We start from the raw sequence: 14,403 nt of genomic DNA, 5'->3' as shown, positions 1-14,403 counted from the left end.
TGCAATATATCGGAAATTATTACAGATAGCAGAATAATTCTTTTTGCAGCATGAAACTATATGTCGGGAGCACACAACATAGGAATCAAATTTTAATCTCTCTTGATGCAAGCTTTTAAAATTAGTCTCTTTTGTGACCACACCATGGCCATATACATTCAGAGCCATGAAGTTTAGTGCACTGTAATGTAAGAAATATTGATCCAATTAAAAGTGCTTCCTATATTGTGTGTCTTATGCTTTCTCCTGTTAATTCTTATGTCATTCATAAACTTTTTCACTGGTGGTTATTTTTCTATTGTGGTAAGAATACTAGAGATTGCTGTCATGATTATTTAATGACTTAATGAAGCTACAGAAAAAATATCTACATTTTTAGAATTAGGAGAAAAACTACGTAAGCATGACAAGTCTTATCATATTCAGTTAAAAAATAGATGAAATATCCCATAGACCCATCTCCCCCCATAAATACAAACTCAATGGTATATTGTTTAGATTTAAGAACTAATTATTCAAACTTGTCCCATGTATGCTTCTGGATAAGAACATGAGCGGGGAGGAGAAAATGAACCTACTGATCATTGCAGCACCAACTGCTAAACAGGAGAATTAACAGACTTGCCTTCTCCTTATAGTACAGATTAACCAAGGGAAAAAAATTGAACAAAAGACAAAGCAACATGATACAGACAAGTCACGTCTCGTGCCATGGAGCACGTCCTTGCCCAAACGTTCACAACTGTTTTCTCATTATAAATATTTGGGCAAGCTACATCTCTATCAGATAACCAACAAGCGTCCTTCAGAGTGCAAATATCTCAATGATGTCATTGCAATGTGTATCTGATATGTCTTCTCAATTGCCTCTCATTTACAGACACATTCCATAAATGAACACCCAGTTTTCAACATCAAGTATGTCGAATGATGCAGAAATGCCCTTTTAAGAAAATTTTAAATAATGCTGAACATGTTACTGCAGATTTTCGCTATGTAGAGATCTTGTAAATCGCCAAAGCACCACACCGTACAGTGAGCTTTTCAATGCACAAAAAATACAGATAAAAAGAACAATTGGTCTGGGCTTTGGCCTATTATCACTAATTGATCACAATTAAAGAGACAACCTATTAATTCAAGACAATTTATGGTGCAACAGCCAGTGATATCCAAAGAATGCCAAAAAATGCTAGAAGGTATCTGGCAGTGTGTTCAGCCACTCGATGAATAATGAGGGTGTACAATGATCTAAACAGAGTCCTAATATATTGTCACATGGTTGCGATAGCAGAGAATGTAGCAAGCGAACCAGTAATGACTGAACTTCTTTAATGGGTGTGCAACCTGCCCTAATGAATCGAGGGCAAGAGTGGCTCTCACCTTGAAAGAAAAGAAGATTGCGCACTTTTTCCCTGCTCAAGGTCAGCCACGACGGACGCATTTTCCATGAGCTAGCAACTAGATGGCTTATTAAAAGACCCCAGCACCTCTCAAGCCTCATGACAGCTGTATCGAGCACAGTAAAGCAACCCACAACACAGCGATAGCGGCAAGCAAGGACATCAGTTATCAGTAACTTAAATCTTCAATAAGATGCATCACCTTTTACACGTGCACCATGGTACATTATTTATTTATTTACTTATTTATACTACAGGCCATGTGGGCCAAGCAGGAGTCACAAGGTACAAAATAAGTAAACGTACAAGGCACAATCAGAAATCTTCAATGAAATCAGGCAAACAAGCAACCCTAAATCAGAAATTGGTAGGAAACAGCGAGAGTAAATCTCTTTTAATTAAGGTGATGAAACTAGATGATGAAAAGGTATCAGTTTCCGTATTCAGTAATTTGGAAAAAAAAATAATATTTAAAGAGGCCAGTTCTGGTAACATAAGGGGAGAGTGTGAAGAATTGGGAATGAAGAGTATTTAGGTGGTGCTTGCGTAGGTTCCAGATCATACTTGACTAAGCACATAACGCAGACAATTTGCGTAGAATATCATTAAACACTTGAGACCGTATTCTTACAACGAGGCGTGGTCTGCACCGAGCAAAACGAGACTTACTACAAGTTTACACTGGGAAATCTGGTCATAAATAAAAAGAAAACAATTAGGCATGTCAATACAGTCAATCCCGGACATATCAAACTCAGATATATTGAATCATCTGCTATTGGCCGCGAGATCCAGCAGAGTCACCGCCTAGCGGCAACTGGCGGAAACAGTGAAGTGTGGATTGCTCCTTGAGTCGTCTGCTAGCTGCGTTGTCTTTCTATGTGCACGTACATCATACACGTTCTCAAAGTGTGATTAGTCCAGTCATGTCAGCACAAGTTTAACTGTTTCAAAGTATACCTGAAACGACGTACGAAAGCATTTGGTCTTACTTGGCTGCTAATGCATTGTAATAAAATCGGCGAGCGCAACTTTACAGAATGCTTTTTTTTGTTGTCGTACCCTCCATTCACCAGAATAATTTCAGAGTGGGTGCCGCTTTCTGTTTCAAGCACATCGCCTAGGCATCCTCCTAAACATGACTACTAATAAATGCTATGTGAATGCAGCGTTTTATGGCGACTCAGTTGTAAAAAAAAAAAAGATCTAGGCCAGTGGTTCTCAAATGGGGGTCCGCAAAGCCATTTCTACCATCACCTGCATTTTTCTTTAAGCGTGACTGTGCCACGTATTGATTAACTGTCGAAAATGAAGTGATGTGGCACATTTGTTTGATGTTCTTGGTAGCAATAAAAGGCACCTGTAGCACACTCCAGTTCTGTTAACTTACCTATGTACCCTCCCCCTCCATCCCCTCCACTGCAAGGGGTCCCCCATCACTTCCACTAGTTCACAAGGGGTCTCTGACACATCCATGGCTGAGATCCACTAATCTAGGCTATGCATTTGCGCGCTGTTGATAGGTGTACAACTACGGCACTGTAGTTTATCGACCATGTGAGAAGCCTTAGTTGTGTTTATCTGGCCGTGGTACCACTACATAGAAATATTACTATCACATAAACTGTGAGACTAAAACAGAGTTACTGTGTGCAACCGTGTGCTTAGACTTAGGAACGCTTTAAAGAGCCCAGGCTTTGAAAATAATTCAGGCAGCATGCCTTATTTATAATGCATGATTTCACTAAAAACTTCATTTTTTTTACATTGTTTTCAGCGTTTACGTGGCATTGTCAGGACTGACAGAAGGCAGGGCTAATTTTTTGTCGGAAGAAAAAAATAATGAAAAAACATGCTTGTCCCATTAACCAGGCTTTTTTTGTATCACCGTCATGCACGTATTTCATCGATGAAAGCTTTCTGCTTAACTGTTATACAAGATTTTTACTGGTGCGAGAACATGTGCGTGGTAAACGCAGTGAAACGCAAAGCACCGTCAGCCACTAAGCTTTCCTGACTAGACTTAATGACTGTCCCACATTTCATTGTGAACAGAGTGATAGAAAAAAAAAATCATATGCGTAATAGGTGCGAACGGTGGTACTGAACGAAACGCACAGAATATGCGGTCTTTCTGCAATCTTTCTTTCTCTGTTTTTTGTTGTATGCAAATGACAAAGATGTAAATAAGCAGTTCAGTCACGCTGCAGCAGTGCGTAGCAGGCGTAACACAAGCTAACCACGTACAAACAACACAGCAAAGGCGTGATGTAGTGCGAAAGCATGAAAAGAGTCACTCAGGGCGAGCATTCGTATGAAAGGCAGAATGCCCTTTACCCGCGGGCAATGTTAAAGTTGCATAGGTGTCGTGCACAGATTCCGTAGAGAGTAGATATTAACAGTAAACTGTAGTCCACGCTATTTATCCGCCGACAGTCGGGCCAGACTGCACACAATGAAGAGCCGCTGCATGTGACACAATGAAGAGCCACCTACCGCCTATCCACACTTGCACGGGGACAGTGTTGCCACCTATAGCCCGATCTTGCCGCGAATATCGCAAAGTTGAGAAATCTCCTTGAGTTTCCCATGCAATGTATGAGACTAGTGCACACATATATCAAACTATCGCACAGCTGAACATCCGCTATATTGAATGCTAAATTATGCCGAAACCCAGAAAGTGGATTTTTCCTAAAAAAATATTGATCATTTTTAGGCCACGAACTGATTCGGATTTCAATTAAGATTTATCTTAGCGTGCAGGTCAAGATTTGTCTTAGCGTGCAGTGTTATTTCATGGCATAGATCAGGTTCACTGCACACCACTTGCGAGTGCAATGGTGTGCCTGATGCGCCATCTGCAGGTTTTAACTTGCCCAGAATACCGTTATTTTTTTAAGGCGGGGGGGTGGGGGGCAAATAGATTGCCGAGGGCACTGATATGGGTATGCAAAGTAACTTGGCAACCTTATTACAATGTTCGTATCGCATTCCCTTCCATTGCCATTAGTGCATGGGCCCCAGTTGTGATAATACTTTTAATACGTAGTAATATATTATGTTATCGAGAACAGACAATTTTTTGTGCCAAGATAGGTATGCGGGAGGTTGTAAGTAGTAATTGTGTGTAAATGTCAAGAAAAAAAACTGGATAAAATATAACTTGCCACTGAGAGAGACAGAACCGGCAACCTTCAAATAACGTATCCAACGCCCTACTAACTGAGCGAGACAATGTAGTAACGCATAGTAACAGATAGTAATAATGCATAGTAATACTTCTGTAAATTAAGAATGCCATACTATAAGAAAAGGGCCTAACTGATGTACAGGTGAAGTCAGGATGCGATATGGATGCATTCGCATAATGTTTGGGACAGGAATATTCAAAATGAAGTTTGTTCGCAAGCTGTTGTCTTCATTTCCAGGATCAAATTTCCTTCTCAATGTGGAATTTAGAAGTTAGCAACAAAATCGCAGGTCAATTGCGCCAAGATACAGTCAAAGTATAATCGGTCTAGTTCAAAACTATGCAGTACCCTATGCTGCATCCTGAAATGCACTGGACTTTGCTTTGTCTTCATTTTGAACAATGTGCAAGAACCAAAACCTAATACAGCCGAGCCCACATATAACAGCCCCACTTAAAACGAACTTTCACTTAAAACGAACAATATCCGCATGACCGTGAAAATATACATTGGTTCAATGGCACAAAATCGCACTTACAACAAACGCCTCCGAGCGCCGCTGATCGATTACAGCGAACGGAGTCAGCGGTCTGCCGACTTCCCGGCAAACCAATTTCGACCACTGACAGCATCGGCGAGGTGCCCATACATTCTTATTGTTAAACGTCGACCCTTCCTCCGCGCCTCTCTAGTTGCCGCTCTACCCGACCACTTTTGTTACGCACCCCTCCGTCCTTTGTCCCCCCGCTCTTCTGAGCACCCCGTATCGCCAGACGAGGCCCGTGTTTTCACACTGCCACCAATCTTTCGAAGACCGGTCAGCCATCTACCCTGTTTTTGATCGCTTGTACTGTCGTTGACGTCGCCGGCCTGGAGTGACCAGACCATTTGCCAACATCGTCGGCCACCAAATGTATCCAATAGTCTGTGTCTAGTGCACGTGCCTACGCTACCCCACCGACTCTGATAATTTGCGATTCGTTTCGTGTTTAGGACTTGTTCTCACTCACTTCGCACTCAACTCAGCATGCCTTCCGCGCGCGTGCGGAAGTGCGAAAACGGCTGTTGATTTGCGCGAAACGAATCGCGAAATATCGAAGTTCGTGACGCCATGCAAACCCGCCGTTGCAACAAAACGATTTTTTGACCACGGCCGCCGATTCTTCAAACACCACCGCGCGCACGCGCACCGATTTAGGCGGCCATGCACTTTTTCCAAGTTCTTCTACGTGCGAGTTTCGCGGACCTTTCAAGCAAGCTACCCAACTTGCCTCCTTCCCGTGTGTTTTGGTTTTGAAGGCCGCCCTCCCGCAGCATTCTCCCCGCTCTTTATCGCAACTCCTTACCCTTCTCTCGCAAGCCTGCACTCTTCACTTGATCACAACCCCTTCGTTCGTCTCCACCGCTCCGGGACGCCCGCCACGCTGGCTCGAATCAGTTTCGTTTTTCGACTGGAAACAGGCCCAGAGCTCTTCCACGTGTTCTGGCATGTGTGTCGCGTGTGCGCGTCTTGCTCGCTCTTGGTATGCGTGTGTGGTCATGATGGCCGACGAGAGGACTAGCACCCTTTTTCCTGCCACTCAACAAAATGTCGAAAGTGTGACCGCTTGGCTTGGGCGTAATCCACGCGTTAGGTGCCACGTTGCGGAACGCTTGCTCATAGCTGTTGACCACCTGGCAGCCAACTTGTTGCTTTGGGCGTTCCGGTGATGATGATATATGGTGTTTTTTGGCGCAAGGGCCATTTGATGGCCAAAGAGCGCCAGTTCATGAGACAGGAATGTGGACAATGATTGTGATTAGCGGCTGTATAAGGGCCATAAAATTCCTCGCAGTAAAGCGGGTAAAACATACAATTAATAAAATCATGACCATGCCGTGAAAGGTGTGCGTGGTGCGAATAGATGGCAAAAGTTAATAATAATAAAAACGATGGTGGACATGTATGGCATTAGCACAAGTGCCTCACTCGTTCATACCCTTGCGTCCAAGGGCCGTGAGGCAAGTGCTTTATTGTGTAGCCACCGCAGCGAAAACCTCTCTGGAGAGGTCGTGCTACGGTATGCCCGGGTATATGACATGAAAGCTATAAATTTCTTTTAAAAACGCTAACAATGATTTGTGACTAAAAAGCGGTTCCCTACCGATGAACATTGCAGGGTGTAAAGGTATATGTTGTCGGTAGGGTGAAGGAAAGTTTTGTTTTCTAAGAGTGTCCAATTGTTTGCACTGAATTAAAATGTGAAGAACTGTTAGTGCTTCACCACATCTGTCACACAATGGTGGATCGCAGCCAGACAAAAGATATGTGTGTGTCGTGTACGTGTGTCCTATCCTGAGCCTCGTTAATGTTACCTCTGTGTGACGCGATTTTGATACTGGTGGCCAATGGCCAAGGTGTGGCTTGATAACGTGTAGTTTGTTTTGTGTGTGTGTATCCCACTTGCTCTGCCAGTAGTCCCTGAGTTTTCGTTTGAGAGACGGCTTAAGATCAAGGGCCCGTATTGATGTGGGTGTAATGGCGGTGCTTTCGTGGGCGGATGCAGCAAGCTGATCCGCCATCATGTTGCCTTGAATCTCACGGTGCCCTGGCACCCAGCACACAACAACATGTCGGTTGAGTGTGTAGAGTGTGCATAAAATGGAGTAAAGTGAAACGAGGACAGGGTTTTTTATTTTTTAAGACTGTGCAGAGCCGTTACCACACTGAGGGAGTCTGTATAAATTACTGCTTTTTGTATTTGTGTTTGTTTGATGTGTTTAGCTGCCACAGGTATCGCATAAGCTTCCGCTGTGAAGATACTTGTGCCTGGATGTAGAGGGCCAGCATCCGAAAAGGAAGGGCCAACAGCAGCGTAGGACACAGAGGAGTTAGACTTAGAGGCATCTGTAAAAAACTCAGGACGTGTGTATTTGTGCTGAAGTTCCAAGAAGTATGTTCGAATATGGGCAATAGGCGCATGTTTAGTAACTTCTAGGAAAGACACATCGCAATCTATAGCCTGCCACTGCCACGGTGGCGGGTATGCTACAGGAGCCATTAAACTGTGTTCGAGTGACACTCCAGTGTCCTCAGCTAGACCCTTCAGGCAAACTGAGAAGGGCTGCCTCATTGAAGGCCTGTTTTGAAAAAGAATGGAGCTCGACAAGTCATTAATAGCAGAGTATGAGGGGTGCCTCTTGTCTGCTTTCACCTTAAGGAAGTATACAAAGGACATGTAGGTTCTTTGCAGATGAAGCGACCACTGATTTGACTCAACGTAAAGGCTTTCTACGGGGCTGGTGCGAAAAGCACCCGTAGAAAGGCGGATGCCCGAATGGTGCACGGGATCCAGCATCTTCAAAGCACTTTGAGTCGCAGACTGATAAACAATGGCCCCATAATCTAAGCGGGTGCGAATAAGGCTTCTATACAGGTTCATGAGGCATTTCCTGTCACTACCCCACGTAGTATGTGAAAACACTTTTATAACATTCATGGCTTTTAAACATTTTGTTTTTAAATACTTTATGTGAGGTACGAAGGTCAACTTGTTGTCCAAGATTAAGCCTAAGAATTTATGCTCGGCTTTGACGGACAGACGTTGCCCGTTCAGTCGAATGTCAGGTTCCGAGTGCATGCCTCTCTTTCGAGAGAACAAGACACACGTGCTTTTTTGTGGGTTAAGTCGAAATCCGTTTTCATCTGCCCATTTGGAGACCTTATTTAAACCCAGCTGAACCTGCCGCTCACACATGGCCAAGTTGCATGACTTGTAGCCAAGCTGAACGTCGTCGACATATGTACAATAGAACATCTTGCGGGGAACGGACAAGTGCAAAGAGTTCATTTTAATAATAAAAAGTGTGCAACTAAGCACACCACCTTGTGGCACGCCTGTTTCCTGGACAAATGTTTGGGAGAGCACACTGCCCAGACGGACACAGAATGTCCGGTTTGACAGGTAGCTTTCGATTATATGAAACATTCTTCCGCGCACACCAAGGTGGGACAGGTCTCTTAGAATTCCGAAACGCCATGTTGTATCATAAGCCTTTTCGATATCGAGGAACACAGAGAGAAAATATTGTTTATAGACGAAGGCGTCTCTGATCTGTGCCTCGATACGAACAAGGTGGTCTGTGGTGGATCTACTTTCTCGAAACCCGCACTGAAATGGGTCGAGCAAATTATTTGTTTCAAGAAAATGTACAAGTCGGCAGTTTATCATTTTTTCGAAGACTTTGCACAAGCAGCTTGTAAGTGCTATAGGCCTATAACTCGAGGGTAAAGAAGGGTCCTTGCCCTCTGTCAAAATGGGAATAACAATAGCCTCTTTCCAGGAGGTAGGAATAGTGCCAGAAGACCAAATAGCATTGTACAAACAAAGTAAGGTTTTTTGGGTTTCGTTTGGTAGGTTTTTTAACATTTCATACATCACACGGTCAGAACCTGGGGCAGAAGTACTGCAGGAGTTTAGAGATATTCGGAGCTCAGCTAGACTGAAAGCTTGGTTATATGCCTCGTATCTAGTGGATTTGTGTTCGAGTTTCTGCTTTTCTATTCTTGTTCTGTATTTTTGGAAAGTGTCAGTATAGTGGGACGAGCTGGATACCTGTTCGAAGTGTGCACCGAGGAAGTTTGCCTGATCTTCCAAGGTATCACCCTGAGTGTTTACGAGTGGAAGTGTGTGTACTTGTTTTCCTGCTATCCTACCGACCATGTTCCAGACTTTAGCCTCCTGTGTGTATGAGTTAACCCCTGATAAAAACTTCTGCCAGCTTTCTCTTCTGGCCTGCCGACGCGTTCTCCTGCCTTGAGACTTTATTTTCTTGAAGGTTTCAAGATTTTCGGCTGTCGGTGAGTTCCGAAGCAGCCTCCAAGCTCTGTTTTGCTGTTTGCGCGCGTTTCGGCATTCAGAGTTCCACCATGGGACGCATCGTTTTCCAGGGTGTCCATTTGTTTGTGGGATGCATTTTGTTGCAGCATCAATCAAAAACGCTGTGAAGTAGTTCACAGCAACATCAATGTTCAAAGTACAGATGTCATTCCAACCTAGACAAGCGATAGTATAAAACTGTTCCCAGTCGGCTCTGTTTATGAGCCACTTGGGAACACGTGGTGGACACTCAGTTACTGTCGTTGTGCTCTAAACTACGGGGAAGTGGTCACTTCCGTACAGATTACTGACGACTTTCCACTGGAGTAGAGGCACAAGAGATGGAGATACTATGCTCAGGTCTATGGAGGAGTAGGTGTTATTAGCGAGGTTATAATAGGTTGGTTCTTTTCGATTTAGGAGACACGCGCTCGACGAGATAAGGAACTGCTCGATCAGTCGACCTCGCGCGTCATACCGAGAGTCACCCCATAGCCTGCTATGCGCATTAAAGTCTCCAAAGAGAACATAAGGCTCCGGAAGTTCATCAATTAGACAGTGTAAATCGCGTTTTTGCAGCTTATAGCTAGGAGGAATGTAAATAGTGCAGATTGTGATCAGTTTATCAAAAAGAACCGCTCGAACAGCCACTGCCTCAAGGGATGTTTGTAGTTGTAAATGTGTGCATGCTATTCCTTGATTCACTATGATGGCAACACCTCCGGATGATGTCATAGCATCCACACGGTCTTTTCGGAAAATAACGTATTTACGAAGAAAATTTGTGTGTTTTAAATTAAGGTGTTTCTTGTACACACAGCACTTTTGGCGAGTGTTCATGTAAGAGTTCTTGGATGTCGTCAAGGTTTCTGAGAAGGCCCCTGACGTTCCATTGTATAATTTGAGTGTTCATTGTGAGTGTGAAATAGTGCTGTGTGTATGAAAAGCGAGTGGCTGTTTAGACAGGGAGTTTGAGTTCACTTAACAGGGCCATCACCAGGCCCTGTTATCTGCTTTTTTGTTTTCTTGACGCGCTCCAGGGAGCCGCGCCGCTCTTTCGGCACCAAGGGTGCCGACGTATCCATTGCCTCCTCGGAGGCACTGGATGCCCGCACGTGCGGGCTGTTAATTCAAATTTCGGGCTTCGCCTGGTGAGGTGAGGCCTTGAGACCGGAGGACTCTGGAGTCTCCGGTCTCTGTTTGGGAGTAGGCGGTGTAGCTTGGGCTACAGCCGCCTTGGGGGCAGGTGCGACAACCACCGGCTCGGTATGCGCGAGCCGAAGGAGTGGCGAGGGCTGGTGCGGCGGTGCCCCCTGACGCGCCGCATCAGCGTATGTAGGTCCATAGAATGGAGCGACTCTTCGCCGTGCTTCCTTAAATGTAATGTTCTCCTTCACCTTCAACGTAATTATTTCTTTTTCTTTTTTCCAGTATGTGCAGGAGCGTGAATATGCGGCATGGTTTCCTTCGCAGTTTACACAGTGTGGCGGTTGTTTGCAGTTTTCAGACACGTGGCCTAGAACTCCACATTGTGCACAAGTCTGGCGACCACGACAGGTTTTAGAGCCATGGCCATACCTCTGGCATTGGAAGCAACGACGAGGGTTTGGTATGTACGGCCTGATAGATGTCTTTGTGTACCCTGTTTGAATAGATTCCGGTAGTTTACCGGATGCAAATGTGAGTATTAAGTGTTTCGTCGGTGTTTCCTTATTATCTCTTCTAATGATGATTCTCTGTACATTAGTGACATTTTGGCTTTTCCACCCCTCCAAAATTTCAGTCTCAGTCAAGTCAAGTAAGTCCATGTCAGATACCACTCTGCGAGTTGTGTTCATTGATCTATGTGGTGTTATGGTTATTGGTATGCCACCGAAATCTGAAAGACGGTCTAGCTTTTCAAATTGTTCTTTGTCACGGATTTCGAGGAGAAGGTCTCCACTAGCCATTTTGGTTACCTTGTATTTTGTGCCAAGAGTTTCAGTAAGACATCTAGAAACCAGGAAAGGAGAGACGGTTCTGGCTTGCTTTTCAGTTTTTTCACAGTGGATAACATGATAGTGAGGATATGTTTCTTTGGGCTGGTTAAAAAAGTTTATATCATCGGTGCGTACCCGCTTTAAGCCGGTACGATCAGACAGTAAGGGGAATGCTCCATGCATGCCTTTCTTATTTTTGTTCAGCAGCGTTGGCGGCCACCCACCACGGAGCCCAACGAGGGGACGCTACAAGTTTACAGATGCTGAAAACTGCAGACGCCAGCCGTACAACGCCACTATAACCCAATGCGCCTAGACCTAGGTAGGCTATTTGCACAGGGTTAATCCTAGCCGCCAGGAAGTTTGGAAGTAAACAGAAGAGAGTAGAAGACAGGACAGATAAACAGTAAGAGATAAAGACGAAGATGCAGGGAGAGAGAGATAGGAAAAGGCGACTGCCGATTTTCCCTGGGTGGGTCAGCCCAGGGGTGCCGTCTATGTGAAGCCGGGGCCAAAGGGGTGTGTTGCCTCTGCCGGGGGGCCTTAAAGGTCCAATCACCCAGCGTCGGCTCAACCCCCAGGATCCCCTTTTCCCCGGACACGGCAAAGCCACGCACGGCTAGGCGTGGGAGGGAGTCAAAACTCCCCCGTTAGCTCGGGTCCGTGGTGTCGCTACACACCAAACACCTACTTGCGCAGGCGCCCATGCGGGGGGGGCGTCCCGGTATTCAGCTGTGGAGATGGTGAATATTTCGTGGGCGGCGGTGACTACAAGCGCGTGAAACTGTTTTCGCGAGGCCGACTTCGTCGACGTCGGGCCCGATGCCGAGCCTGAAGCTTCCGAACAGCGGCGGCGATTTGTGGCAGCGCGTCGTGGACTCGGACCTGAGAGAGCGGGTGGGACATCTGTTGCGATGGTTTAATTATGGCCGATGATGATGCCGACACTGCGGTACCGTGCACGGATTAGGGCATTGTGAATGAAGTACGTGGCAAGAGAGATTTGGAGGAATAGGAAATGCGAGAACGACGAAACTTTGGAGTCAGTGCCTCATGCAGCTTATGCCACGGGCCTCGGCGAACGAGCACCCTGCCGTTTCAAATGAACTCGACACCGCCCTTATCGCTTCTGCTATTCGAAACACGTGCATTACGGAGTTTTTGGGGCATAAAAAGTTTGTGTTTTCACTCGCAACTTTTTTTTTTAAACTGTGTTTCATTTACTACGAACTTCGGGATACGGCGAACGAATGCGATATCACGCTCAGGTTCGTTATAAGCGGGCTCGACTGCAATAATTGCAGGGGCTTTGCATCCCAAAAGTTCCCAAGCCTCTAGCATTCTTGCCTCCATTTCAAATTCTCAATCCCGTAACTTTGAGGACTGCAATTGAGCACCATAATCACTTGACCACCGCAGCGGGTAAAAACCAAAAAAGCAAGACCAACATGTAGCACACAGGTTCGTGACAGGCAGCTGGAAAAAAAAGTGAACACCTTCGTGAGTGCTCTTTTCATCTTGAGGATGAGTAGTCTGAACCACATCACACCTGGCTACATATCGTCAAGTGGCAAACACACAGGACGGCCATCAATGTAGCTCACCCACAGATCATGCTCCGCAAAGTCAAAAAGGAGGTAGACTTTTCGGTCGTTGTGCGAGAGGAACACTCGCTGTAGACTAATGACATTCGTGTGCTTCAGTTCCCGCAGCAACTGCAAGAAACACAAGAAGCAGCGTCAATCAACACTACGCGAGTTTTTAAAAATATTTTGTTGCAAGACAGCACATGAAGAGAGATTTTTAACTGCGTCAGCCAGTAGTAAAATGCATGAGAATCTCCACATGTAATCTGTATAGTGTATATATACTTTCATATTGCCGCACTGCTTTCTCAAGTTTTGTTATTCCCCCATAACACGTGTAAGTGCTGCCTTGCATAAACCCCGCTGTTTGACTAAGAACTAGCGAGATAATCTTAAACCTTCCGATGCGATTACACGCACGTGATCATTATAAATTATTTTGGAACTCATACGGCCACTAGTGATAACACTGGAAAGTTCATCGGCACATGTACGAATGCATCATGGCTTGTCAGTTGATAGAAGTCTGTCACTCTGTTCGGCGCTATCACTGCCACTGTGCATTGCTGTAGTCCGACTTTCCATTTATTGGCCACAGGTGCAGCCAAATAAACTGTTTCAACTTGGACATACCCACTACTGCCTTCGTCAATGTCATGACCACGTGACAATAATAACTTGACCTATTTGACTTAATGCCAAGATTTCACTGGCTGAATCCTCTTTCAAAGCATTTAAGAGTTTTTAATAATCTGTCCCTCTTCTTTCCTTTGGCCCAGTCTTACTATACAGTTGATGAAAACATGCATTCCCCCTAGGGTGCAACAGCCAAAATAAGATATGAAGCAATTTTGGAGCAGCAAAATGTTACTTTTGGAGCATAAAAATTCAAATTTGGGGCAGGTAGCAGGGAACAAAACATTCATTTTTTTTATCACGAAAGACCAAATTTAGAGCAGCACGAAAAAAAAGTCTAACATATAGAAAAAAAATATGTACAAATCATTAAATATTGCCCTAAACTGTGCAGTGTAAGAGCACTGATATTTCAATAAAATTAGTATTATGAACCACCTCACTGAGCAAATAATAACGTTCACATTAGCATTTGCTGCGTCTGACTTTGCGAATTCAAATCTGGATCTGCCAAGCTGGCGAGTTTGAAATTCAGGAATTTGTTGGGGTTGGCAAAAAAAATAAAAACTGGCACAGTACTTTTTAGGGTGCCAGAAATGACGTACACGGCTCTGAATAATAGCCAGTAACTTTTTCGGACGTCATCGAACCTACTAGTACTCACAATTATGCTCTGCATACATGCATGAGTAGTTGAACAAAACATCCTGTGTCCCGTGATTAAGGCTAACAGCCCCTTCAAAATT

At 44.7% G+C, this 14,403-nt stretch overlaps 1 protein-coding gene across 3 annotated transcripts in view; it reads right to left on the bottom strand.

Moving 5' to 3' along the window:
• LOC119174068 (cyclin-dependent kinase 8) overlaps positions 1-14,403 on the bottom strand; it is a 209,301-nt gene that overhangs the window by 155,695 nt on the left and 39,203 nt on the right. For all 3 annotated transcript variants that reach the window (XM_075896280.1, XM_037424854.2, XM_075896281.1), the window contains exon 4: positions 13,040-13,150. In XM_075896280.1, coding sequence (XP_075752395.1) covers positions 13,040-13,150 — 111 coding nt within the window. The remainder of the gene's footprint in view (positions 1-13,039; positions 13,151-14,403) is intronic.

Source organism: Rhipicephalus microplus, chromosome 5, assembly GCF_043290135.1.
Source record: "Rhipicephalus microplus isolate Deutch F79 chromosome 5, USDA_Rmic, whole genome shotgun sequence".
NCBI classification, from domain to species: Eukaryota; Metazoa; Arthropoda; class Arachnida; order Ixodida; family Ixodidae; genus Rhipicephalus; species Rhipicephalus microplus.
Note: the sequence above shows the minus strand (reverse complement) of the source record. Positions and strands in the feature narration are given on the sequence as shown.